Here is a 27842-nt window from a genome sequence, read left to right as displayed (position 1 = left end):
CTGTCCCCTCCCTTCATCTCCTCTGTCCTCTTCTCTGTCTCTTCTCTTCTCTTCTCTTCTCTTCTCTTCTCTTCTCTTCTCTTCTCTTCTCTTCTCTTCTCTTCTCTTCTCTTCTCTTCTCTTCTCTTCCTTCCCTTCCCTTCCCTTCCCTTCCCTTCCCTTCCCTTCCCTTCCCTTCCCCTCCCCTTCCCTTCTCTCCCTTCCCTTCCCTTCCCTTCCCTTCCGTTCCCTCCCCGCCCCTCCCCTCTTCTCTTCTCTTCTCTTCTCTTCTCTTCTCTTCTCTTCTCTTCTCTTCTCTTCTCTTCTCTTCTCTCTCTCTCTTCTCTTCTCTTCTCTTCTCTTCTCTTCTCTTCTCTTCTCTTCTCTTCTCTTCTCTTCTCTTCTCTTCCTTCCCTTCCCTTCCCTTCCCCTCCCCTTCCCTTCTCTCCCTTCCCTTCCTTTCCCTTCCCTTCCCTCCCCTCCCCGCACCTCCCCTCCCCTCCCCTCTTCTCTTCTCTTCTCTTTTCTTTTCTCTTCTCTTCTCTTCTCTTCTCTTCTCTTCTCTTCTCTTCTCTTCTCTTCTCTCTTCTCTTCTCTTCTCTTCTCTTCTCTTCTCTTCTCTTCTCTTCTCTTCTCTTCCCTTCCCTTCCCTTCCCTTCCCTTCCCCTCCCCTTCCCTTCTCTCCCTTCCCTTCCCTTCCCTTCCCTTCCCTTCCGTTCCCTCCCCGCCCCTCCCCTCTTCTCTTCTCTTCTCTTCTCTTCTCTTCTCTTCTCTTCTCTTCTCTTCTCTTCTCTTCTTTCTCTTCTCTTCCACACTGTTACTCACTATGTCTTGCACCTTCTGTATGTAGAGCCTTTGGCTGAGCCACCCCTTTCTAAGTCTTGGTACCATCATGTACTCCCTCCCACTGCGACTCCTTCATTCACTGAAGACTTGGGCTTCTGTCTGGCTTCCTCTCTACCCTGCCCATCTTGGCTTCCTGAGGTTGATTTCAGGTCCATTTGAATAAACTGCAGTGATTCAGCTTTATAGTGTCAACTTGATTGGCTTGGGAATCACTTAGGGGATTAGTAAGCTACCCTTCTGGATGTGCCTGGGTGGGATAGAGATATGACCTTGGATACTATATCTGGTCCCTAGCGTCTTCCTCCCTAGCCCCTTTCTCCTGCTTGGCCATATCCTCTGTCATGGTATTTCTGCTTTGGAGCCAGTGGACTGCCAGCCAGGGACTGACTCCTCTGAAACCATGTGCTAAATTAATCCTCTTCTCCTTGAAGTTGTGGGTGTCCTGTATTGTATCTTAAGGGTGAGAAAGCTAACTACTACAAATGCCCTCTCTATTCCTTCAAATACTCAACTCTCTCATGCCCATTCTCATGGTGTACTTGAACTTTGAAATTTCTCCATTTCTAAAACCACAAATGTGAATATTCTGTTTCTTCATAGCAACCTCAGATGATCCCTCTTTAATATTTCTTAGCTTCACGTGGCCCTGGTGGGCTTCACTTCCATCCAGTGCATCAGCCCCCTTCTCATTCATATTCCTCCTTATCCAGGTTAGGTTCTGTCTTTTCCATTACATAATTCACAGTACTCCTTGTACTCAAAGTCATGGGTTGCCTTTATCTTTCTGTACTATATAGCTGTCAAAACCCAACCAACAATACATTCACAGTCCATTCTCCATGGTTCTGATCCTCAGAACCCATGCATGAAAGCCTCTGAGAGGGCAAAGGGGTGGCTTTTGTAAACATGTGATCAACTTCAAATGAGCTCTCCATACTCCTAGGAACCCTGATTTCCTCTGAGTAATTCCACCACCCAGCCTCTCAGTGGTACTGTCAAACTTTTTAAATTCCCCTCCAATTTTCGACCTTAATAGTTTTCTCCTCACTCTTAGCAACCAAATTTCACAAAGAAAACAGAAACCCAAATATCTAACTGCACAAATAGATTATATGCTCAAAATCTCCATCAGTTGCCACATTCAGAACCAACCCCATCTTCTCTAGATGTTGTCTCTGAAGACTTCCTGGAGCCTCACAGGCAGTTTCTAGGGATTTGCAAACCATTTTGTTTCTCTGTAGTTGTTTTCCTTGTTGTCCATATCAGCTCCATGTAAGATCCCTCAAGAAAAGCTGCTCTATAGGCCAGACTGTCAGTCCCCTCCGAGATGACCTGAATCCCTGCAAATACACTTTCCAGTGCTTTCTCTGGCAGTGCCAGTCCTAACACAGTCCCTGAGAGTTCTGTGCCTTTGCTCAGCTGTGGCAGTTTGTCGCAGTGCTTTAAGGCTGCCCATCTGTACTTCAAACTTTGCAACACTCCTAAAACAGAGTTACCTTTCCCACCTCTCCATCCTTTGTCCGAGGGCACTCACTCTCATCCAGATGGGAAAACAGACACAAATGCTGGACCCTTGTCTCCCCTCAGCCCCCTTCACATTTACCGCCTCAGAAGTTTCCCTGCTGACATTGAAACCCCTTCCTGCAAATAAATGACAGCTCATTGGTTTATAAAACAGTTCTAGCCTGTGGAAATGATCTAAGGCCCCTGACCAGCCAGGATGCAATAGCAGAGGACACAGTGGTGTGGTTCCAAGGTTCCTAAGAGGAATGAAATGGAAAGGAAGGGAGGGAAGAAAAGAAATGCTCAAAGATCCCAGGATTTAATTAGCTAAACTCCTAGTTTGGCATTTAAAAGGAAACTGATCCCAAGACCTGGGGAACTGACAGACTCTCCCTTGTACTAGAAAATATTTGTGGTCCAGTGTTGCCTTTATTTACCCAGAACATTTAATGTGCCTTTTTTCTCTCATCTTTCATATCCGCTCAGAGAAGATGTCAATTTTCTGAAATTAAACACTTAGCTTGATTACTGTTTTGTTAATTGCTGCATTCAAAAACCCCTGGTGCTCCTGCCTGTTTAACATGGATAGTGCTGTGAAAATGATAGGCATGGAGCTCGTGTGCAGGTGGACAGACAGCAGCGCTGAAATGCCATTCCCTCTACCCTCAGCCGCACTTGTTCTAGCAGCTGGGATCCTGCCAGTGGGAAGGCAGAGCAGGCCATAGCAGAGGGACCCCCAAAGGGCTGTTTCAGAGGCAACAGTGCACTCAGGAAGCCCCAGGTTGCACCACTACTTGGGAGAATACAGGAATTTAATTTTAATCTGACACCATACTAAAAAATGTCTGCTCAAGAAACCACTGAGAGCTGAAGCTGCCCTTTTGCTGAGATTAATATCAGAATGACTGAGGTATTCGTTCAAGCATTTTTTTTAACAGTTTATTCATTCATGAACAACTTGTTGAATGATTTCTACATCTCAGGAATTTAGCTGACACTAGGGTACAATGGCTAATAAGATTGATAGAGGATTTGCTCTTCTGGATATTATAAATGGCTCATACAGCTAACTTACCATGGGATTGTGGCATGGACAGACATCAGGATCTCCTCTCCTACCCTTCTGCCAAAGCTTCAAGCAAATGACAACGATGTCATAATCCAGCTAGTGTTTCCACTGTAACTGAAGGCATAGCAATTTAATGTGGACTTTGAAGAAAGTAAGGGACTTCTTACATTGCCAGTGGCCCCACTATTATCTCACAAGTCACACATTTCAGAGTGCCTAGAGAGATGGGACAAAATGGGCAAATAAGTTCCCAGGTCCTGGATGCACTCTAGTCATCCCAGCAGCAATGCAAGGTGGAGCTGTTTGTTCCTGTTCTCAAGCTGTTAGCAACACCAGCGAGTGCTGAGGACCTGAAAGGGAGAATTCTCATGTCCAGTAACTGCATGGCCCAGCAGGAGACAGTCACAATGATCAGTTAGTGAATGTAATGAACAATAAACTATCCCCCCCAACACTGTCACTGTGATCACCAAAAGCTGAAAGACTCTATAGCAATTGCACGTGGTTACCTTCTAAATTCAGGAATATGGAAGTTGGCTGCATACGCAAGGAACAGCATCAAAAGCCCAGCCTGGATTTCTTTAGCTACTTCACAGCATAGTCCCTCATTCATTTTGTGACTGCTCTGAGCCTCTGATCCTAGTCTCAGTGGGTGCTATAACCTAGAATGTGAGCTCCGCAAAGGCATAGATTTCTATCTATTTTGCTTGATGCTATGTCCCTGGTATCTGTACCCAAACCCAGGTCTCAGAAGACCCAAAAGGTCTCAGTAAACACAGTTCATGCTTGTTGAGAAATTGAATGCATTGGACCCTAAGAAGCAGGAACCACTGAGTCAGCACTTAGGAAGCGGTCACAAAGATTTCATTGAGTGAATGAATGAATACATTTCTAGACTTGCAGTGTGCAAACACAGAAACTAACTTCCTTTGAGTATGGTTAATGTAGTTTATGTTCCTCTGAGCTCAGGGCTTGAGGCAGCATGCCAAGTATCTTTCCCTTCATGTTCCTTCTAGGAGCCACGTGATCTAAACATGTTACCTGTGGGCCACCATACACACTCCAATCATCACAGTCCAGCCAATCAATTGTATAAAGAGTGTTTTCCTATGGACTAAAGACATGTGAAAATACAGTACAAGGCTTTTTTTGAGCCTAACACTGTGCCACTCCTTTGCCTGAAGCTGGTGGCAGGAGAAGAGGTGGGGTTCCCCACAGAGTTCACAGTGTGGTGGAAAGCACCAAGCGTGCCAAGAGCGGAAACCTGAGTCATGGCAGGGCCACCTGTTGATGCTCTTGACTCCATCCATAGACCACACACCATTGTGGGTTTTTTTGTAAATAGTCAGGATCTTTCTGAAGTCATATAGAATTTCCATCCCAAAACCAGGGCTTAGAAAACAATAACACAACCTTCCTAGAGAGACGAAAGCAATGAAAAGAAATTGAATTAAGAATGGTGAAAATTTCATTTACTTAAGTTTTTAAATTTTTCTTTATTTCAATTTAATGAAAGTTTTCTTTAAACTCATGCCAGTCTATTTCAAGTTCTGACTCAATCTTTCTTTCCTCTGAAGCAAATCTGCATGCTAATTTCCAATGAGACCAGCCTTTAAAAATGAACTGGTTCCAGCATATGGGATCTTCATACTCTACATTTTTACAGGCAGCATGTAATATTGTTTTAATATTTAATTTTGAGATTTACATAATATCTTTCCACCAAAGAACTCAATATATTGCAATATCATAAATTCCTTTTCATATTCAAAGATTATTCTTTATGCATGCAAATACTATATTTAACCAAGGAATAATGCAAATTAGGTGATGAATTCAGAGAAATTGATGATCTAGGTAATTCTTTGTAGGAAAAGTAGTGTTTCTGAGTGACTCTTTAATTGTTACGAACTTCAAAAATGCCTTAAAAATGGATCAACTGTAGGGTCTTGAGATTGTTAACAGAAAAGTGTAGAATTTTTAAACACTATTAAGTAATTGATTGTGTCTGTGTTGTGGGCATGATGTATATAGTATTTTACATGCACAGCAGACCACACATGATCTGTGTGTAATGTAAAATCTGATGTAAATCATGCTGATGGAATCATATGAGTTAAAGGAAAAATGCTATTTCTCCATACATGCAATGAAAAAAGACAGAAGGGCTCCTCTGAGGCACTGGATCATCCTGTTCCAGGTATGCTGGTCCTGGGCTCCACCCCCACCCTTGTCCTTAGCTCATTGGGATGCAGACTGTGCCACTCTCCTCTCCTGCTCCTGCTCCTCTCAGCAGAGAGTGGATAAATGAATATCTGCTACATATCTGATATGGATAACATCAGTCCCAAACAAAGACTGAGAAGCCATGGAAGGAAAGAGCTTAGGGAAAAACAGTCCAGAAAATTGCTCTCCAGATCAGGACACACTCTCAGAAACAATGCTAATCTCCCAGTTCATAGCTTGGTGATTTTCACAGCTGTCTCATTTGCCTGTGACTCCTGTACTAGAAAGCATGTATCATGCTTCTCATTTTACAGGCAAGAAATGGGAGGCTCTTGGCAGATGAATGAATGTGCAGGAGTCATATAAGGACAGAGGGATACCAAGCCCAGGATACTCCCCCCTTCAACTGCATGTCTGCCACCATAAACCTACAGGTAAAGAAAACACGCTAGGGTAGAAGCAGATTGAAGCAACAGCCTGCTCACTGTTAAGGCTTGAGCCAATCAGTTTAATCCTCAGAATCAGAGGTTGTACGCCACAGCCAACAGGTTAAACCGAGAATTGGATTTGTTTGGCTCCCAAATGGTTTTAAATTTTCTAATCAGATACAAACATTTTAAATCTGGATTTTCAGCACATAAAATCAGGCAGATTTTACTGACGGGCACAGCAGTACTTGTTGAAGCTGAGTAACGACTGCACCTGTGTTCTTTAGTTCTCTGCAGTCCCTATGCATCCCTACTGCCTGGCCTTAGCTTGTTCCTCTTCATTACCGACCTGGCCTTAAGGGGCCTTTGAGTTTATTCTCTTTGGTTCAAATAGTCCAAAGTCACACATGTGCTGATCTGTTTCACCTTCACCCCTGAACACATGCCAAGATTTTCTTTGAGGTCTTCTTCCCCAACTTTGATATCCTGAGTGTCACTGGCAGGAGAGAAAAGTGAAGTTTGCCACCACTTAATTGTCCCTGATACCCAGATGATCCAAGCCCGGGTCCAAATCTGGAGACTGGTGTCAGAGAGTGACTGCTGGAGCTAGTGGCGATAACAATGTCTCTGCAGATAACTTGGCCAACTGGAATAGAGAATGCTCCGCCTGATTTGGTCTATTTTAAACTCACAGCATCTGTATTCAGAGCAAGTGTGTATCCCTGAAGACCTCAAGTAAATTTGAGCTTGCATAATTCATGACCAATCCTGACCAAAAATGATGGACATTTTTTTGACAGTTAAAGTGGTCCAGTTATGTGGCAATAGCTTAGAGACAGCTTATAACTTACACAGCCCACTATAATATGGTTTTTGATCAGTCTGAGTATAAAATGGCTACAAAACTCTGAATTGAAGCCCAAAAACATCTTTGCTGACTATAAGATGTTTGAAAAATTCTGTAAGCTCTCTAACCCCAGTTTCCTCATCTGACCCACCACATCACTGTATAGGATTAGGTAGGGTTTAGTAGGTTAAAGACTCAGAAATGCAAACTCTCTACCACTCCCTGTAGACTCAGTGAGGATCCAATTCTGATAACTCTCTAAGTGATGTAATGTCCTTGAGTGTCATGAACATATAAAAGATTGGGGCTGTGGCAGACGATAGAACCTTTCTGAATCTCAAGATTCAACAGACTGTTTTGTGTTCTCCAGTAAAGTTCATCTCTGAATGAAGAACTATGTTTGGGTGTCCAGTGAACCATCAGATGATTACAGAATCTCAAAGAATGCTTCTTAGCTCAAAACTCTTGGAGTTCAGAAAAGCCTATTTTTGGGGATTATGAAATGTAGAACTCAGAGGGACTGTCCACTTTTAGGACAGGATATAGGAAGGAAGAATCAAGAGAGGTAGTATCTGAGCCAGGCATGGTGGCACATGCATGTAATCCCAGTACTCAAGGAGTCTGAGGTGCTAAGATTGCTGAGAGTTCAAAGCCAGCCAGGACTACATAGTGAGTTGGCCAGCCTGAGCTAAGCAAGACCTTGCCTCAAAACACAAAAACAAGCACAGACAGGTAATATCCTGCTAATGCACTTCTAATTTCTTTTTTCTTTTTTTTTTTTTTTTTGTCTTTTTCCTTTTTATCTGTACCAGGGATCGAACTCATGACTGCCTGCTTGCAAGGCAGGCGCTTATGCCGCTGAGCTAAATCCCCAGCCCCACTTCTAATTTCTGGTTCTCCAAACTCCCTTGTTGTAGATTTTCTAAATCTCTTCAAGTTTTTGCTTCCTTATCTCAAAAATGGAGAACAATAATGCTCATTACTGGGTAATTATGAGGATTAAAATGAATTCACATATCACAAAATTTTTTGTAAACACGAAAGAAACATACATGAGGCGCTAACCATAATTATTGCTTATTTGTTCTTCAACTAGGGCCTACCCAATGCTTCCTACTACCTTACCATGAGGCCAGGGGAGGGAGACCTACTTGGACCTCATCCAGAGTGGACAAACTCAGGGGCCCGTCAAAGGCATTACACAAGACATGGCCCGTTGGTGACTATGTGTAGGTCACTTATATCTTAATGAATGTGAGTCATCAGATTTTCATGATTCCTAATATTTATCTCTTCCCTTATTAATAAAATGCATAACTTGTGTTTCTAGATTGTTACTACAGCAGCACAGGCCCAAATGTTTATTTTGGTTTCCACCTTTAAAAAAACTGTCCATTGACTAAAGACAATTTGTATTTATGAATTTGTGTTCACTAACCCCATGCAATAACACCATATTAGCACAATGATTAAGAACTACTAGTCAGGTTGCTATTTGTTTTGTAGTAACTATGTACCACCAAGAAACAACTGCATCCTTCCCTCACTGATTGTAAGTATTCTGACACCAAAATTCCAGAATTACCAAAGAGGAGTCATAGGTAGGAAAATGATAATGGAGGCTGTGACTACAAAATCAGGGGAGATTAATAATAAAGGGCTTATTAGAGGGAGAACAAAGGGCAAGAAGAAAGTGTTTGTGGAGGAGCAATCGGATGAGGATAAAAATAAATATTTTGAATGTTGATAATGTAGATCCCTTTGCAAGAGACCTGGTCCCTCATCTCTATTGCAGCCTGGGAAGGTGCAGATGGGAAGACAAGCAGATGGGCAGGTTCGGGAATAGCAGGGTAAGAGAAAGGAGGGGAAGAAATAAAAGCAAACTGATATAAGTGGCAGGTTTATTCGCACATGCTTAGAGAGAGAGAGAAAAGACAGCCAAGCCCAGCATAACATGACAGGCTGGCAGGACTGTTATTCCCAGAAGCTGGGACACTAAAATATTTCAGCCAGTTTTCTGCCTTAAATTCTCTATGGGAAATACTGCTAACAAAGGCACCCATGTTACATGGTCAACATAATGCAGAAATCACCATTCCCTTTTTCTTTGAGTACCACAGGCTGTCACCTTTGTCTCCTTGGCACTGGGGCGATATTCACCAGCTGGGGGCTTCTACACTTCCATCCTTATTTTCTCACTATATGTGTATGCATGTAAACACGTGACCATGCACACACATACAAACATACCACATGAAAACACACACACACACACACACACACACACACACACACACACACACAGAGTAATAACTAAGCCATCTGGACAGCCACACTCTCCTACAACACCTTTTTTTCTCTTCTCAGTTCTGACAGCTTAAACCCAAGAATCATCTGCCCTGAAAGATGCCTGGAATTAAAAGAGGCAGAACATTCCCAAGATAAGGAGGTAAAGTGAATGAAAGGATGGAGTAAAGAAAGAAGAGGTCAAGACAGGGGAGACATACAGAGGGACTGAGATGGTGGGCTTCACTAATAAGCTATCCTTCTAGAATTTACTGATTAGTAAAAATCTATAATTCCAAATAAGATCATGGTCCATTTGCCTATTGCTCCCATTGCCCATAGATGTGACATTCACTTCCTTCTTCAGGCCTACATGATCACACGGGGGAGATGGCTCTTTTCTAACTCCCCTGGTACTTGCTGCAAGTTTGTACAATGCTTAGAATTACAACCTTGCAGGCCTGTGCTGTGTGTTCCTCAAAGGAGGAGTGTCCTCCTCAAAGGAGGAACTCTATGAAAGGGATTCAAGTCCCACCATATCACTCACAGTATCTAAGCGACAGCATGGCATACAGTGGATGCTAAATAACTATCTCTTAATAATGAATGGGAAAATAAATGAGAGCGTTAGTGCATGAATGGACTGGCTAAATGGATATAAAAAGGAATGAATTGTTATAAGAGGCATGAAAATCAATAAATAGAAAAGATCAGGAAAGTAAAAAATATAGAAATAAAGGGAAGGAAGAATATTCTAAGCTATGCATGGCACAGGGATATACTGGCTATCAGGTGTGATCTCCTGGCACCTGTCAGAGACCTCTACAACACTATAGCAATCATCTGAGCAAGATAGAAAGCAGACTGCACACCTGAATAAAGATTTAATTGAAAAATACCCTATGAATGCAATGTTAACATTGATCATGTGATTTCTGGAAAGTTTTTCACAAAAGCATCACTGGCATTTCTGTTCGCGAGGTCTTCCAATGCTTCCACTCACTTCATCTGTCTCTCTGTCTACCCATGCGCCTATCTACCCATCTGTCCATCTTTCTATCCACACACACATCCATCCATTTACCAAACTACTTTTTCATCTGTCCATTTCGCTATCCATCTTTCCAATAGCATTTAGTGAGTCCTACCTAATGTAGTTAGAGTTCTACTCTAACTTACGGATATCTTTGCATTTATTCTGGCAACTGAGTGTCCCCTAAACTCCAGTTCACGCTATTCCAAGTGTGGTGACAGATGCCTGTGATTTCAGCACTTAGGAGGCTGAGGCAAGAGGATAACAAGTTTGAGGCTAACCTGCACTACATAGCAAATTCAAGGCCAACCTGGATTATCTAGTGAGACTGTGTGTTGAACAAACAAACAAACAAAAATTAAAGATGGAACACTGTAGTCACTTCATCCATGACCACAAATGTCCATGAGGTGATGGTAGGAGGCCTGAAGGCAGCCTGGCAGAACTGGCCTGGTTGCAACTCTGACTCTGCAGAGAGAAGGAGGTAAGAAGCAGTCATGAAGACAGAGAAAGAGCACAGAAGCCTCTCAACTTACCAGCTTGGTTTGTGGTGATGTTGACAGAGACATGCTGTGGTGGGAAAGGGCTCTTGCTAGAGACTCCATTGATGGCCTGGATGTCAAAGATGTAGGGAGTGTGAGCCCATAGGCTGCTAATGGAAACACGGCACTCAGTCAGGCCCAGCTGTCTGGGCACAAACTCCACATTGTCGTCACAGCGGGAGCAGCTCCGGCGGTCTGCCCGGCACTTTTTGCAGATGATGTTGTAAGTCACATCATCCCGCCCACCATTTTCCCTTGGTGGATGCCACTCCAGAATGATGGACGTCTCATTCACAATGGAGATGACATTGCGGGGACCTGATGGGACACCTGCAGGGAAACAAAGAAGTGTACCATGAGGCTGGGCTGAAGCTTTCTCACCTAGCACCTTCTGGTCTGCCACTGTACCACCCCATCCCACACACTCACCCCTCTTCTTTCCCAACCCCAGGTCTCCAGGTTCCAGTCATTTCTGTGAAAATAAAGTGGTAGACAGAGATGGCAACCTGTCCCCAAGTCCAGCTGAAGTTTTTTTTTTTTTTTTTTTTTCCTTTAGATCATATGTGCTGAGAGAGAGAGGGGCTCAAGGATGTGGGTGCAAATCTCACTCTCAGTACCAAGCCACATCCTCCAGCTAGAGTAAAGGCTAAAAAAATGTGCATATACTGAACACTTATTGAGTGCCTGTCTTTTCTTAGCTGGAGTAGAACTCAAAGATAGAGGGATTTGAGCGGCTCCTCCAGAAGCCCCAATAGATCTTGAAATGTGTGTGGTATATGCATGGTGGCAAAAGGTTTTTCTCTAGAACAGGCATCTGGGGCACCTTGTAGATAAACAATCACAATGCATCAGTTTTGGTGCATAAAAACAAGACACATTTTTGGGTAGGAGATGGTTACACAGCCACTATTTTTGACTCTATGATATAAGAAGAGGATAGGAGTATGTTCAGGACACACTGCTGGTGCTTTACATGTCTTACCTCATTTATTCTTCCAAGAAGCTATCAGAAAGACACAAAAGTTTTCTCAGTTAAGTAGGGAAACTAAATCTTATGGAGCAGACTGGATATAGAACCTATAAAACCTAATGCCAGAATAGAAGCTCATGTCTGCCTGATTCAAAGCACATTATCTCAACCCAGCTCTGAACAGACTCTATCTCCTATAAACCAGGTAGGCTCTCTGGACTCCAGGTTCTGCTTTCAGAACCATTCATCCATGCCTGTTTCCAGTCTAGCAGAAGTGGAACTGCCTGGATGCAAACCTCTAAGAAGCCTGATACTTTATATGAGTACAAAATGCTACAATTCAGTAGCCACAGTGCTGAGCATTTTAAGATTAAATTGGAGAACCTTCTGCCCAAGAACTGAAGAGATCATAGCCTCAGGCTTTCAAACCTGAGCCCTACATACCCTCAATGTCTAGGATGGAAATGAATCCTGCCCAGAAGTCCCCTTCTGAATGGTGGATTCACTGAAGCAGCCGCTTGGCTACTAATGCATTCAGAATTCACACACGTGACTGTTGCCAGCTGAAGGAAGACATGTGTAAAGTGTTTCACGCTGGAGACAGGAATCAAATGCCAACACACAAAATGAGGGAATAACAACAAGGTCGGGGGGCACCAGGGAAAGATTCTGTGTTGAATCAGTCAACAGCAAGCGGCTAGAGCAGAAAGCAATATTAAATCAGATTCTATTAAAATATGAAAGAAAATCAGTACTGTACTTTATAAAGCCTATTAGGTCCAAGCAAAGGCATTGTTGCTTGCTTGTGACAAGGCAGAATTTATGATGCATTTTTACTGAAGTCTTGCAAACTCAAGAATTCCCTACCCATTTGCCCACGGATGAACATCCATCTCTCTTTGATTCAGCCCACAGCTGTCCCAGGTGGGTTCTTCCTGGACCAGGTCAGACTTGCCTCACAGAATTTATTGGTGTTCATATAGGTCAATGCCTGTCTTGGATACATCTGCTTGCTTCAGACTGAAAACACTCCTAGCAGAAATTTGCAAGGCTAACACCACTGTTGCTTGCTATTACACTTTTAGGGAAAATAGTCTAGCCACACCCACAGAGCATTGTTTCTCACCCTCAAATAAATACCCTCCCTGAGTGCTTGCTCTATGCATGTTCATTAAAAAACATTATCCTATTGCATCCTCAGCCCATCCTGAGGCTGTCTTTAAGAAAGCAGCATCAGGTTAGCAGGGCAGAGACAGTTACCAACCATCCCTCCCTGCCACCCTTTGGAGATTTTCCTCTTTTGATGATCTCCTCTCTCCTTTGAAGGTGACTTCAGCTTCTCAATTTGAACTTACATAAATTTAGCACTTTCAAACTGAAAGGTATTATGTTGTATATCTTTTCTTCTTTACTCTTTCCAAAGAAGAGTCTATACTTACTGTCTCCTCTCAGTCAGCCGCAGCTCAGTTACATCCCTGCTCTTCCACCAAGACAGTTTCCCTTCTGACTTCTACCCCAATTCAGCCCTCACTTTCCTGACACACCAGGTAGTCACCAATCAGTCACCTCGGCATCCCCTGACTCAGAAATCAGCACTATGATCCGTCTGCTCCATCTCCTTTTCTTCAGCTATTTCCTTTCCTCTAGATTACCTCAGCCTCAGAACTCCAGGCCTCATCAATGCTTCTGCCCAACTGCCACAGCTTCTTAATTAGTCTCCTGTACCTTATCTGCATTTCTTTGATCTATTCGCTTCTGCCAAAAGGAGAGCACGGAAACACACATTGATTCACAGAATTCCTCTGCTTGAAGTCCTTTACCTTCCAATTACCTGAAATGCTCATTCTCTTTTCCGTGTCCGGAAAGTCCCCTGTGATCTGGCTGCTGTTGATCTCATCTTGGGCATCTGCTTTTTTCCCCCCATAGCGTGGCTAACAGGAAAGTTTCTGAAACTTCCTGTATGTATTAAACTCTCTTCCTACTCCAAACCTCTGCACAATATCCTCTCTGTCAGTAATTCTTTTCCCTCCTTTTTTACTTAACAAGCTCCTGCTCATGCTTAGAGATACAGTACCTATTGCACTAGCTGCCTTCCCTGATGTCAACCAGACACGCACTCCCCTTTATTTCCAAGTGCCTAGCTAATTCCATCACTGCATTATGACAGTCTCTCCATCTCTGTCCTCCTGACTGGCAGGAGCAGATGTCTAGTTTTTCTCTGTAATTCTAAGCCCATGTAGTAGTTCACTGTAACAGGTTCTTTCAACCCAGTTTTCCACTTTTTCTCAGTGTGTGTCACTAAAGGCTCCTTGTGTATAATCTCCAGCATTGGACAAGGTGCCCTGCGAGGGGCACATGGAGGGGTCTCAGAAAGGCCTCAAAGGAGCAGCAGCAGGGAGAACCCACTGCTTGTGACCTTGAGTGGCAAAAGCTCCATGATACAGCAAATGAAGAGCTGGTTTGGAGTGTGCTACCCTGCCCCTCACCTGTAGCAGCTGGGTGGACCCACCACAGTCAGTGCCACTCCATGTCTATTTTTCACTCCCAGATGCTCAGGAAGAAAAGCAACAGATTTCCAGGAAAATGTTTACCCAGGTTTATTTAGAAACAGTTTCTATATGATGCAGTCACTGGGCCTTTCTCATTCCTGTGTGCTTTTCAGAGTGAATGTGTGTGGGACATAAAGCGATATTGGAGGGGATGGTTGTTGAGTCCAGAGGGGAATAAATCTGATCCTCTCCCTCCAAGAAACAGGAAAAAACACTAAGATCCTTTCCCAGAGAGTGGATTCAGAGAGTCAGGAGAGGCCAACATGAGTGTCCTCCCTTGCTTCCTCACAGGCAGAGCTGTGCCTTGTTTATCTCACAGAGTTTATGGAGGTGGCTTGAGTTCTGGGCTACAGCAATAACTACAACCTCCTCTGTTATTTATGCACTCATTCATTGCTTTAACAAACGCACCTTGCACTCTGAGAGGCAAGGAAAATCAAGACAGGCAAGCTTTTGTTCTCATGAAGTCTGCTTCTCTCTGGTGAGGGGACACAGAGAGGATAGAAGGAAAGGTAGAGATAAGTGGGATGGTTTCAGATAAGAACACGTGCTATGAAATAAAACAGACCCAGGGATTGAGTGGCCTCCTAAGAATGCCAAGACTTGTTCCTTATTCCCACAAGGCCTGCCATGCCTGGCTGGTTAAGGACTCATTTCTAGGTGGTTAAAACAATGCCAATGTTGGTGGTCTGTGCTGTAGAATCCAAATGAGATGGGCACTCTCCTGAAGGCAGGTTGCCCAGCCACTAAATCGGAATGAAGAGCTCAACCAGAGCAAGATTCACTCATTTGTAAACCCCCTAGAGGAAAGTAAGAGTGCTACTTTCTCCTCATCTAAGCATGGACTACTGAGTTTAGGCTACACACTGCAGGGAATATTTACCTAGAATATGTGCCCTCTTGCAACATCTCCAAGAAGCAGAGAGAGAAGACAAAAGGTAGCAAGAAAAGCTGTTACCTCTATCAGAAAAAGCTCTCAGTGACTGCCACAGCAGGGCTCAGCACCACAGCCTCCCTATCTGAGCTCCTTGCTCTCATGTCTGCTTCTTCATTTTTCTCAATTACACACAGACAGGCTTTTTGAAACTTCTCTGATCTGTTGCCACGGTTACTACTGATGAACACATTCTGTTAAAGGCTAGTGAAATTCTGTCCTTTTAGAGGATGGGCAAAGTGTTGAGCTGTGATTCTCTTTTTGGATGAAGAAGGGGAATGGTGGTTCTGAGTCAAGGAGATGAACCTCTAGTGTCTTCCAGGATGTTACAGAGAGCTTGGTTCAGCCTATGTGGAGTCTGCTTATCACTGGGACCTCAAATAATCTAAAAAGGATCTTTCGAGAGCCACAGGACTAGATCCAGTGTTGTCATCTTCCTGCTCTTTAATGTGGTTTGGGCCACATAAAACTTTTGAAGAATGAAGACAGAGGGTGAGTGACTGAGAAAGGGTGAGTTTATTTGTAGGCATTAAGTTGGAAATAAGAGCACTCTTGAGTAATCAAAGGGAAAATCTGCTGAAGACAGGTAAGACGCAAAAGCCAATTCCTTTATCAGGAATCTTAATAAGGCTGAATTCCTGTTCTCAGAATTTCAAAATAAATTCTAGGCTGGTGCAGATGCCAAGTAGGCAGGGTTCTGCTAACCGAATTGCCTTAGAACCTCCCAGTGGGAGCTGGCGAGGATGACAGCTGTGGAGAGGCTGGAATTGTGCTCCTCTGCAGCAGGCCAGTGACAGGGTCTTCCCTAATCTGTGCATGACCCCTGGGAGAATCTGGTATGAGCCTTGAAACTTTTTCCAGAAAACTGAACTTGTACTTAAAGACATGCATGATTTTTAATACTGTAGTTCACTGTCCACTGAAATCAAGGCAATCTCTTGATTTTCACAGCAACCAAGTTGACCAACCTTGAAAAAATACACTTTATAGACTCAAATTCCTGATCCAAAAATGATAGTGCTGAAAATTTAATGAGATAATAGGCCTAAAGCTATGGTTGGTATACAAAAGAATGAAGTAACATCACCTGATATTATTATTAGCATTGTTATTATTGAATCATCTGGAGCTCTGGTTCATTCATTTAATTAAGAATGATCTAATCCAGCTACACTCTCCATGAGCATAGACCTTGCATCTAAAATTATGCTGAGTACAGTAAAAGCCATGAAGATATGACAGTTATGTTGGAACACAAGAATCCATTCATATGGAGTATTGGGAATTGTGAACACATACAATTAAGATCAAAGTAGATGATACGGACACAAAATGTCAAAAATGTGTGGAGTAAGGCAAAACCAATGCATGCTGATATACAATGATGATGTGTGGGAGACTTGACCTCAGTATTGGAGCAGCACTTGAGGGAAAACACTGTCTTAGTTTGTACTCTCCAGGCTGCTTAGTCCCAGAAAGCACACCCCAGGAAAGGTTAATCCTTACTTGTAATAAGGTTGTTCATTCAGGGTGAGCCCAGCACTTACTGCCTCCTAGGCTTGCAACCCCTTGTGTACCTGTGCCTCTGCTTCACGGCCTCCTAAGGTGTGATTTGTGGCATACTACTTAATCTTCACTGTCTTCTCTGACTTGTAGGCAAGGAAATCTCTTAATAACTTGTACAGAAAATTGTGCCCCTACACTGTCTCCCTTTGAGAAAGGGTTGAGATGGTGTCTGAGAATGAATCAGAAAGGATATTTAATATTTAAGACTCCTGAATATTGTCAGCAAAAAATGCAAAATATGCAATGTTCTCCTGACTGAGAAAAGTCAATGTCTTAGTCATTTTCCTGTCATAAGGACATCAATACCCAGCATCCATGACTTAAAGGAAGAGAGGATCAGTTTTGGCTCACAGTGTCAGTCTGTGGTCAGCTATTTCCAAAGCAGAAACAGGATACAAATGAGCATGGTTGAGACATGGGTGCTAAATTCATGTGCTGCCTTGAGAGGAAAGAAGCTGGGGACAGAAATATACCCTCCAGAGTCACATCCACAGTGACAGAATTCTTCCAACCAGCTCCCAACAACACATTAGCCAGGTACTCATCAACAGGTCAATGTACTGATTAATATAGCTATTCCCATTACCCAATCGCCTTCCCAAAGTTCCTCCTCTGTTACATGCAAATTTGAAGGGGACATTCTAGCTCTAAGCTCTAACAGTCAAGATTGTAATTTGGAAAAATAACTGGCTGCAGTCTTCAACATTGACTGAAAGTTAGAGGATGATAAAGAGGAAGACTGGAAAAATAATATTAGAGATAATGAGAGAGTGTGGTGTGAGTGCTGGGTGTGCAGGTGATGTGGTACAGTATTAGCTCTCTAAAACGAAGCTTCTTCTAGCATAGCTCATTCCCCATTGCTCAATGTGACATGGCTACTTCAAAGAGCCCTATCTGAGCAACTGGAACACTTCCTAAATAAGTTGGAAGAGTCTTCAATTTTATAGAAAGGCAAGAAGGCTTCAAGGAGCATAGACACAGGAATGGGAGGTGTGGAGGTCTGAAGAGGTATTCTGTAGGTGCAAAGAATGTGGAAGACCAGATCAGGCTGGTTGTTAAGTCTGTTCCCTAAATATAAACATATAGGGGTGAAAGCAGAGTGGTGTAGAAGTTACATAAGTTGCAATGGGATAACTTTGCCACTGTTGTAGAGGCAGTCAAGTTATCAAGGAAGCATGGATTTAGCCTTAAGTTTGGCTGTATTTTCTTCTTCAGTAAGTGGTTGCTTTAAAACAAAACAAAGCCCTTCTTTATTCTTTCTAGTTATGATAGTTCCCAGCCTAAGTTCAGCTTTCTTATGACCCTTTCTTTCTCCAAATTTGATGCCAATTCCTCTTCCATAATTATTTCACCAAATGCACATTTCCAGGGACCAATAATAGGAGTCAATGGCAGAAAGGGAAGGGGGACACTTGAGGCCATATTGGGAAACTGGGAACAAGTTGTCAGGGATCTGGTAAGAGTACTAACATCAAAATGAACAGATAGATGAACCATTTAGACAATACCAAAGCATCCTCGTCTCAACAGTGGAAACTTGGATGGACACAGGGCCTTTGGAAAAAAAGAAACAGACTAAAGATTGTCTGTAATTCGTGCTTGATGAACACATGAGAATTATTGTTGCCCAATGTGAAGTAGGCAGTGTCTAAACTTTGAGGGTATCTCCTTCAAAGAAAGTTGTTTTGAAAACTCAGGTAACCTGTGAGGTTCCTCTCCTTGAAGCATAGTATATTCTCCTGGGACAATGAGAAGAAGGCATTAAAATCAGAGAAAAAAATCGCATTGGCTCACTCTTCCTAACAATCATATGGACACAATCATTCTAGGGACAATTTTATGCCACCATTGGAGTCTATTTAAACTGATCATTAGAAATTGGAGGATACTGTACATCTTCTAACTTACATGGAAATGAGTCAAATAATCCCAGACTTCAGCGTTACCTCTCTAAGCCTCAGCAAACTCAGTGATAAATTAGAGTGAAAATGAGCCCTGCACATTCTATCATTGTAAAAAAACCCCACAAAACTACCAATGAATAGTGTAAGTAAAGAGTTAGGACAATGCCCACTAGGGTGGCTTCTTTGTAATGGCTATGTATTTTATTTCGCATATCACAATTCCAAAAAAAAAATCATAATTCATTCAAATACAATGACACAGGCAAGACCCCTAATCTCACAGAGCTTATATTTTAGGAGAGGAGTCAGACAATGTTTTAGCGAGTAGATATTCATATAATATAAGCAATGATAGGGCTTCGAGGACAAATACAACAGGAGCAGAAACAGTGTGCCCAGGTGGTAAATGGGGCTCTTTTGAAGAAGAGGCCATGGGGACAGAGACCCAAGTGTGGTGAGTCAGAAACCAGACCAACATCCAGAGTGAATGTCCATCAGGACATAGGGCCAGGAAATGGAAAGGCCTGACATGGGGCAGTAATTGGATCATTCAAGGAAAATCAAGGGGACAGTAAGGCTGTGAGACAATGAGAGGAGGGGCCAGATGGAAGAGAAGGAAGAAGAGGAAGAGGAAGAGGGAGGGAGGTGGGAAAGGAGAAGGGAGAGGGGGAAAACAATAGATTAGGAAGATAGTGGGGGAGACAGGTTATGTAGGTCCTGGAACAGCCTGCAGGGATTTTATTCTCATTGAGATTTTATTCTAAGGAAGACTCTGAACAGAGAAATGACATGCTCAGACTTTTCAGTACCACTCTAGCTGCCTTGTGGGGACAGGATGCATGAGGATAAACGTGGAAGCAGGTAGACCAATTAGGAGGCACAGCAGTTATGCAGAAAAGAGACAATGGTAGCTTGGCTCAGGGTAGCAGCTGTGGAGGAGATAAGAACAGTCAGATTCTGAATACTTTTTTAACATCCCTGAACATAGCAGACTTTGCTGATATTATGTCTCTAGTTTCTCTCCACAGGCTTGAGCTCCTGATTTTAAATACTGATAAAACTTAGCACCCAACAGGCCAAATGGCTCCTCTGTGACCACAGAGGAGTCATTAGGCAGATGGGCGTGACACCTGGCACCAGCACCACTGCTTCTTAGTGGACTAAACCTTGCTGTTGACTAGAAGGGTTCTGACCCAGTGGCTTCCCATGCATATGGCTCTGACTAGGTGGAACTCATTTATGCCACCACATAAATGACCAACATTGAGTCTTCTCCCTGGAATAGATTTCCACAAGGAACATATGAAAGAACAAAGTGATGGTTTGTTTCCATTTCAGTGGAGTTCTAGATGGAATTTTGAATTTTCTATTAATAATAACCTATATGAAAAGTACTATCTTAACCAGTTTTGTGCATTATCTAATGAAGTAGATTTCCCAGCATCTTGAGAGGTAAGAAGAACTATCCTCAGTTTACATGTAACGAAACAAATAATTTTAGGGCAAGCCATGGGGCTGGTGATTGAACCAAGATACGAGTGCTTCCCAGGCTCCTAAGGGAGGAACAAACAGTCATGAGACTGAAGCTGCCAGGTGCCGGGGCAGGTGGCTCACAGACAGGTGGAAAACTCCTGCTCTGGGCCATCTCTGCACCTTCCCTGAGAAGCCCCTGTGGCTCCAGGACGACAGGGCTGAGCAAGTCTGCACGTGTTGCTCATTAGGGTCTTAGACACACTGGGCCCTACTCAGGCAATTCTAATCAAAACAGTTAATAATAAGAAGAAATGATTAGTTGAAACAAGGAGGGACCCTGCTGAGAAGGATTTGGGAAGCCTTGGGTTATACATTTCACCAAATACCAATGTTTATAGAAAGTATGCCTTGTATCTCCCTCAGTGGAGCTAATTGGGAGAAGGGGAGTGGATTTCCTGTTCCGGGAAAAGACACAGCCTCTCTCTGTGCTGAGCTGAAGACTTTGGAGGGTGGATGAGATTTGTCACCAATAGACAGCACATGTCAGCAGGAATGTACCACCCCTGACTCAAGCCACTGCCTGTGTGTGGCAGGGCAGACAGTTGAAGTTCCTACTTGTGGAACAAATGAGTCCAAAGAGAAGAAAGCTTTTAATATCATCCCTGCCCTGGACCCTGCCCCCACACTCCCTGGGGATCCCCCAAGTCAAGGAGAACTCCAAGAACGTGAATTTAAGGATCTGGCCTGTAAAATGGAAATGAGGTCTCAGAAGCTTCTTGGAGTAATAAGAATGTCTTAGACTCAAAAAGAGGGCTGAGTTTCAGCTTTGCCACCGTGTGGCCCTAACCAGGTCACTCTACACTAATCCCTCACTGATTCTTCCTGCTTTTGGAGGACCCCACCAACAGTCCCTTGTGCTACTCTCTCTGAGTGTGAAGTCTACTTCTGTTTCCCTGAGGAGCCCAAGTCTGCAGCTGAAGTGAGCATCTGCACAATGGCCACACAGACCACCAACAGTCAAGGCTGATGGAAGTCCAGCCCTGAACCCAGCAAGGGTCAGGCATTGTGTTACAGGAACTCTGAGGGGACACTGTCCTCATTATACTCAGGGGGATCAAGCAATTTACTATACCTTGAGGCACTCCATTTTCCCTAATAACACATGGAGGACACTTCCATATTCTGTTGGATGCCATTCTAAGGAGACACGAGCTATCTTTGCAGGTACACAGAAAATGTCCAGGTTCTAATGACAATTCAAAGTCCAGGGGACAAAAAAGAAACTGAGAAAAGTAGACTTCACAGGAAGTGTAGAACACCCAGTATCAAGTCCTGATTCTGACCCTTCCATAGGCACATGAATTTTTAGAATACAAAGTGTGTTCCAGGGGCCGCTGGGCAGTCACGTCCATTGGTTGGTCAGCCTCTGCTATATTCCTGCACTGGAAGGAGACTCACTACTGCAATCATTAAAATCACCTGTTAGTAATCAAAAACTGTTTGAAAAAATAACAAAAGAGAACAATCTATTCACAATAGCCACAAATCCCATAAAACACCTAGGTTCAAATCTCACAAGTTCTGTGTAATACCTGTAAGAAGACAACTATAAAGCCATACTGAAGGCTATAAAACAAGACTTGAATACCATCTGCTTGAATGAAAATTCTCAACATTTTAAAGCAAACAGTCAACTCCAAAGGAATCCATATATTCAATGAAATCCCATTCCCAGTTAAATAGAGTTGTTTAGTAAAACATTCCCAACTATGTCAAGGGTGATCTTGAACAAAAAATAGACCCAACAATTTTGAGAATGAATAATAGACAGAGGCTTGGTCATTGAGGTGTACAATAAAGCTACCATCTGCAGAAGTCTTAGTACAATGGAAGAATTGATCAAACAGCCAATGAGAAAGAACAAAGACAGATATGCACAGGTGTTATTTTACAATAAAAGAAGCAGCTCACTAAAATGTGAGCAGTTCAGACAGAGCTGATGGCATGCTATTTTTAATGTTAAATAAGAATATCAATGTCACATCTTATTCAAAAATTAATTTTAGGTAGAGAAAGGAATTAAACATAACAATTATATAGATAATTATACAAAAATATGAGAGTAGTTTTACATCTTAGAGTGGAATGAACATACATAAAATCCAGGCAAAAAAGTCAAGAAACAAATCCTCAAAACCAGAACAAAATATTCTGATTTGCGTTCAAAAATTAAAAACCTTGATATGACAAAACCAAATCCAAAACTAAGTGAAGGACTGGAGGGCAGAATGCCACTTATTATTAATGGAAATTTGGAAGCCAGCTTTAAAACAGAAAAAGGGCAGGGGTTTTACATGGGCAATTCCCAGAGGGCAAAATAAATTGGTCAATAAACATAAAAAATATATACTCAGAATCAGGGAAATATTAATCAAAATGACGAGGAGGTCAATTAAATTAGCAAAGATTAAAAGTCTTGATAACATTCAATAGGGCCAGTGTATGGAGAAGCAAAATACGGTGTATACTGCCAAGAAGAGTAAATTGGTCAAGCCCTTTGGGAAAGTGCTTTCGTAACATTGGCTGACTTCCAACTGTTTGCACCCAGTAACTCAGCAGCTCTCTTTTTAGGTAAGCATCTATGCTACCAGGTATGTCTGAGCACTTTTTATTACTGTTTATATTAATGAGATACTGGAATCAGGCTGAGAACCCATCCACAGGTGACTGTGGAACTCTACTGAGTCCCTGGTATTTCTCTTGTCTAAGTCCCCTCTCTTCCCAAGATTTAGGGAAAACACCTTTCTCAGCCACTTTGCATAAAGAGCACGTAACTGGTTCTTACCAGTGAAAGTCAATCCATCATCTAAGCTGGTGGCTGGTGTTGGGTCACCTGAGAGGTTACAGTGCTACTTCCAAAGGAAAGAAACTAGTACTGAGGATAATGAGCTAGATCTCTGAGCCTGTTCAGGCCTAGGAGGGAATGAAGGCTCTGCCACTCCTGAATGTGTTGGCTCAGACAAGTCACTTAGCCCTCCTGGACCTTGGCTCCCTCATCTGTAAACTAGGAATAGCAGTAGTGCTTGTCTTATGTTCTATGAGATTAATTGAAAAAAATCCATGTCAGGGGTTTAGCACAGTGCCTAAAATGTGTAACACCTTAACATCAGCTGCTGTTGTCAGGAATATGCACTTATTTTCCTGATCCAATCAGCTGTTGCTTCAAGGTACAGCCCCAGGGCATGCAGCACACTGATGGTGTCCTCAGAAGAGGCCTCTGTCCTGGAAGCATTGGTGCTTCCCAGCCTGACCTGGGCAGAGGGGTACAGGCAAGGGCACCGCTGACCTTTCAGAGATGCACACAGTTCCTTTCTGGGCAGACACAAAGCTTCTCTTTCACTCACAAGGTAAAGGAATTTTCATACAGTCTTCAGTCCTCTATTTTGCAGACAGCATCTTCTTTATAGCAACTGAGTGACTCTTTTTCATTGCTTACTGAGTGCTAGCAGGGTTTGGTGGTGACCATGGCTTCCTACTGACCACTGACTGCAAGACCCCTGTGCCACTGTTTTCTGTGCAAATCTGGCATTCAGAACTAACTTGCCTCAAGTTTCACTGCAGGAACAGCTGCCATGCAGGCTCACTCCAGACCCTACCATTGGGCATCCATTGTGGGAGCTGTTCTAAAGGTCGCCCTGGCCATTTTCTGTAAGTGTAAGTCCACAGCTATAGAAGGGATAGCGTGTCATTATTACCATTACAAGGATTCAATGCTCTTCACACTGGGGAAGAAGGGAAGAGTGACTTTTGTGTTCCAGTGTCCTCAGGGTCTCTATCCTTTAGTCCCTGTGAAGCAAGCCTCACTTTCTGATGTGACTTCTGCACTGGAGCACTGTTGATTAAGTGCAGTGGGGGTGGTCTCTAGCATGGTCTGGAGGGAATCCTGGGCCTTCTGCAGGTTGACCTCAAGCTATAGTCTGTTATTTCTCATCCAAGTCACTAATACATTGGTAAATCCAGCCTGTAAATCCATATCTAATCCCATATCGTAACAGTTCTTGGGTGTCTGATTTAGACTAGCAATTTCCAGCGAATTGCATGGAAAGTTGCACAGAAGACCAGACATGCAGTTTCAAAATACATCACTACAAAATGATGGATGCTTTTTCATTAACCCACAGATAATCAAGAAAACATGAATATACCCCAATTCACTGTGAGACCCATTTCTGTTCACATCATCCACTTCCCACATGATTCAGAAATCCTCTTTGCAGTACCACCAGCATCTTTCGTACATTTCCAATTACAGGCAGATCACTTATTACTCAGACAGGCTTTGTTCTCTTCACATGACATTCAAAATCTACCTTGGAATAAGTTAAAAGTTGCTTCCCCTAAGTCTCTGATGAGATGCAAACATATTAGGATTCTTGGTTTGTGAATCTGTGGCTTTAGATTTCATGAAGCATCTATATGTGTGATCAAACCATGGATCTGGATAATTCCAGTCCTGGTTTTGGAAAATACTGACTGGTACTAAATTTCCAGTATGGCAGCTGGGATGTCAAGGAATGGAAGAGGATGAAGAGTCCTCTAGGGAAAGGCAACAAGTATATTGGTGCCAGGACATCATAATGCTGTAAATGCAGACAGCACCACAGACTTTGAGAAAAACACTGACGAAAGCCATACGTGGGCCAGGGACTCTACACAGTGTAATGGAGTTAAAGGTAGAGTCTGAACCTGGCTCCTGGAAAGGGTCAGTGATCAACAAAGAGGGTATAATGGGTCAGTATGAGTTCTGGATCTGATTGACTGGCAATGGTAACCTTGATAATTATCACCAAGACCAGACTGGCCTAAAGTCTAGGGATGAGCAGTAGCCCATTGAAACCTGGACTTAGTATCTGGCTGAACTGGATCAGGATCTGGAGCTGAGCCATTATGAATGGGAAAGAGGCGATGAAGAGAACCAAGGGGCCATGTGCAGACTGACTGTGAGAACCTACCTACGGATCACGATGGTACAGAGATTTTGCACAAGGATTTATCACAAGAGACGCAGATGGGAGACTTGGTGTCAAAATTTAGCCAAACTAAATGGTGCTCCAGGACCATCTTGTCTAAAATGCCCTGTTCCCACTAAGGAAATAATTTTTCTAGTAGTTAGCATATATTCAACAGTGAATTAGGTAGTTTATATGCATTTCACAATGGGCATAAAAATAAACAATATCTTCAGATTTGGGGAAAGGAGATAGAAATTTGGAGAGGTGGGTAATCTACCCAAGGCCACTCTGAGAGGGGGAGATGAAGCTGAGAGGCAACCTGGTCTACCTCATACTGCAGGCCTCTTACTACTTAACTGATGAGGGCACTTACTATGTAAAGTCATATAGGGGTCAAAAAAAATCAGATCAGCACATTGAAGCCTTAGAGCCCTGTGGACAAGTAAAAGCCCTATGCCTGAAGGATGCTAACCAACAGAATATTCAGGTGTGCAGTGCAAAGTGTTCTTCTCCTGGGGAGGGTGTGAGAGTCTGGCTGACGATAGAAGATGCAGGACTACTTGTTCTCATCATCGGCAGAGAGCTGGAGCCAGGAAGATTCAAGAGCTTTGAAGAGCAGCTCCCATGAAGCTACAGCCTTCGTTCTCAATTGGTCCTGCCTGAGACCAATGCCTGTAAATTTGACATTAGCATTCATATCAAGAAAGGACCCTAAAAGCATGTGTGGACAGCTTTATTCTGATTTTTACAATAGAAAAGAGAATAGAATGAACGCATACATTTTACCTAAATCCCTTCCTACCCTTGCAACTTTGTGATTAAGTAGAGCTTTGTGAGCCTGAATAAAGAATGACAAGGAACAGTATGTGTTCTCTAAGTTTAAATCAGCTCAGTAGACATTATTTATTTTTCTGAAAGATTATTGGCCTGCAGAGAAAATGTATAATTTCTGCAAAGATATCTAAAAAAAATATTCACAAATATTTGTATATCAAGGGAAATAATGTAAATTAAATGATCTTGGGCCACAGCTATTTTGAAAATAACATAAAAGTGAATAAACAACTGTGATAATAGTAGGAAAATAAAATAATTACCTTTATTAAATACTTCATTTGTCAAACACTATTCCAAATAGGATTGCTATATTTAATTCTCATGAAAATGAAATGACACAGACTCCTGTATTATCCCATTTTGTGGATAAAGAAATGGAGGCTTGGAGCAGCCTTGTCATTTATCCCACAGAGTTGACAAGTGGCAGAGCAGGCCTTTACCTGGACACAGGCTGCAGAGCCCACGCTTCTAACAATTACACATTTTTCATTTGAGATTGTAAAAAATCAGTACTTGGAATTATATATACCTGAGAGGGCACTGTATCCACTATATCCACCAGGGAGAATTTCTAAAATCGTAATTATAAGTAAGCAATAGGGGAGACCCAGATGGGCAGCGTTCCTGATGGGACAAACACAAACAGTGGCTGTTTAGTAGCCAGAAAGTCTGAGGTGAGCCCATGGTATCAGGGGCTGTGACCAAAGTAAACAGTCAGCAGTGTTCCAATCACAGGAGAAAAATCCATCGCTTCCCCACTGAACTGTGCTGTCAAGCCAAGAGCACAAGATTCATTTCTGCCTGTCATGTTTTGAGAGCTTTGATGATGAAAATGAGAAATCCAGAAAGGCTATCTGGAATGGTGGAGGTGGAGTAGGAATTCCGGAAATCATGTGCTTTGGGGAGAGATAAATGAACAGATGTTTAGTCTGAAGGAGATGATTAAGAAAGGATGAGAAAGTTGTGCTTAAACCCTGAAACCACCAACCAGTATTCACATTAGTCCTCAAAGGCAAACCAATGACAAAGAGTAGGAGAAACTGTCTCCATGCAAATAAAGACCAGAAGATCCCTTCTGAAACGCTACATGATGGCTTCTGGCAATTGGAATAGAGCCAACCTGCAAAATGTATGAGATATCTGTCATCAGAAATACTCAGAAAACTAAAAGTGGCGTAATTATCTCTCAGGGCTATTGGAAAGAGAAGGCTGGCATGAGGGTTAAGGTTGACATGTGGCAGAACCTGTGAGGTGCTCTGAATGTTAACAATCTGTGATTCCCAATGCTTTTCTGGTAAGTCTCTGAAGCAGAAAGTCAGTTTGTGTGCCTAGCTGTTATCTTAAAACTTAGAGCTGTATGATTCCTTACAAGGTTTATACCCACTTGGGTCAAATAACTGTGGAAAGAAATTGTAGGCTATAGAAGTGTAAAAGGACATTTACACAGGCAGTGCTGACCCTCGCTGAAACAGCAACGACAGTAATAAATAGCTTTCAGTTTGCAGTCACACTCTTTCCACTCTGTCCAGGTGTACAAAGCCTCTACCTGGTCTGCTCAGGGCATGAGCCTGCATCATTGCACTATATGAAACCAGTTAGCCTGACTCCTGTTGATCTATGAACCTTGTCTGGATTTGCCTCAAAACAAAACAAAACAAAACAGACAAACAAAACCCCCACAGACTATCTGCCCCTTGAGACCACAAATAGCCTATTTTATATGCAGCCTGGATCACATGTCAGGGTAAAATCAAGCAGGTCCATTGCATATAGATAGCAGTAGCCAGTGAAGCTTTTACTAAAGCCATGTTCAGAAAAAGGTAAAGCAAACCTTGAAT

The 27842-nt window shown here is 42.8% G+C and overlaps 1 protein-coding gene across 2 annotated transcripts in view; it reads right to left on the bottom strand.

Annotated features, from left to right (window-relative positions):
• Positions 1 to 27842, bottom strand: part of Ephb1 (EPH receptor B1) — a 402826-nt gene that overhangs the window by 106229 nt on the left and 268755 nt on the right. For both annotated transcript variants that reach the window (XM_063249038.1, XM_063249037.1), the window contains one exon: positions 10754 to 11089. In XM_063249038.1, coding sequence (XP_063105108.1) covers positions 10754 to 11089 — 336 coding nt within the window. The remainder of the gene's footprint in view (positions 1 to 10753; positions 11090 to 27842) is intronic.

The sequence above is a fragment of the Cavia porcellus genome, unplaced genomic scaffold (assembly GCF_034190915.1).
Source record: "Cavia porcellus strain 051 isolate PalLab524CR breed Dunkin Hartley unplaced genomic scaffold, mCavPor4.1 scaffold_5, whole genome shotgun sequence".
Taxonomy (NCBI): Eukaryota; Metazoa; Chordata; class Mammalia; order Rodentia; family Caviidae; genus Cavia; species Cavia porcellus.
The sequence above is the reverse complement of the archived record's forward strand: the minus strand, read 5'-3'. Positions and strand labels throughout refer to the sequence as shown.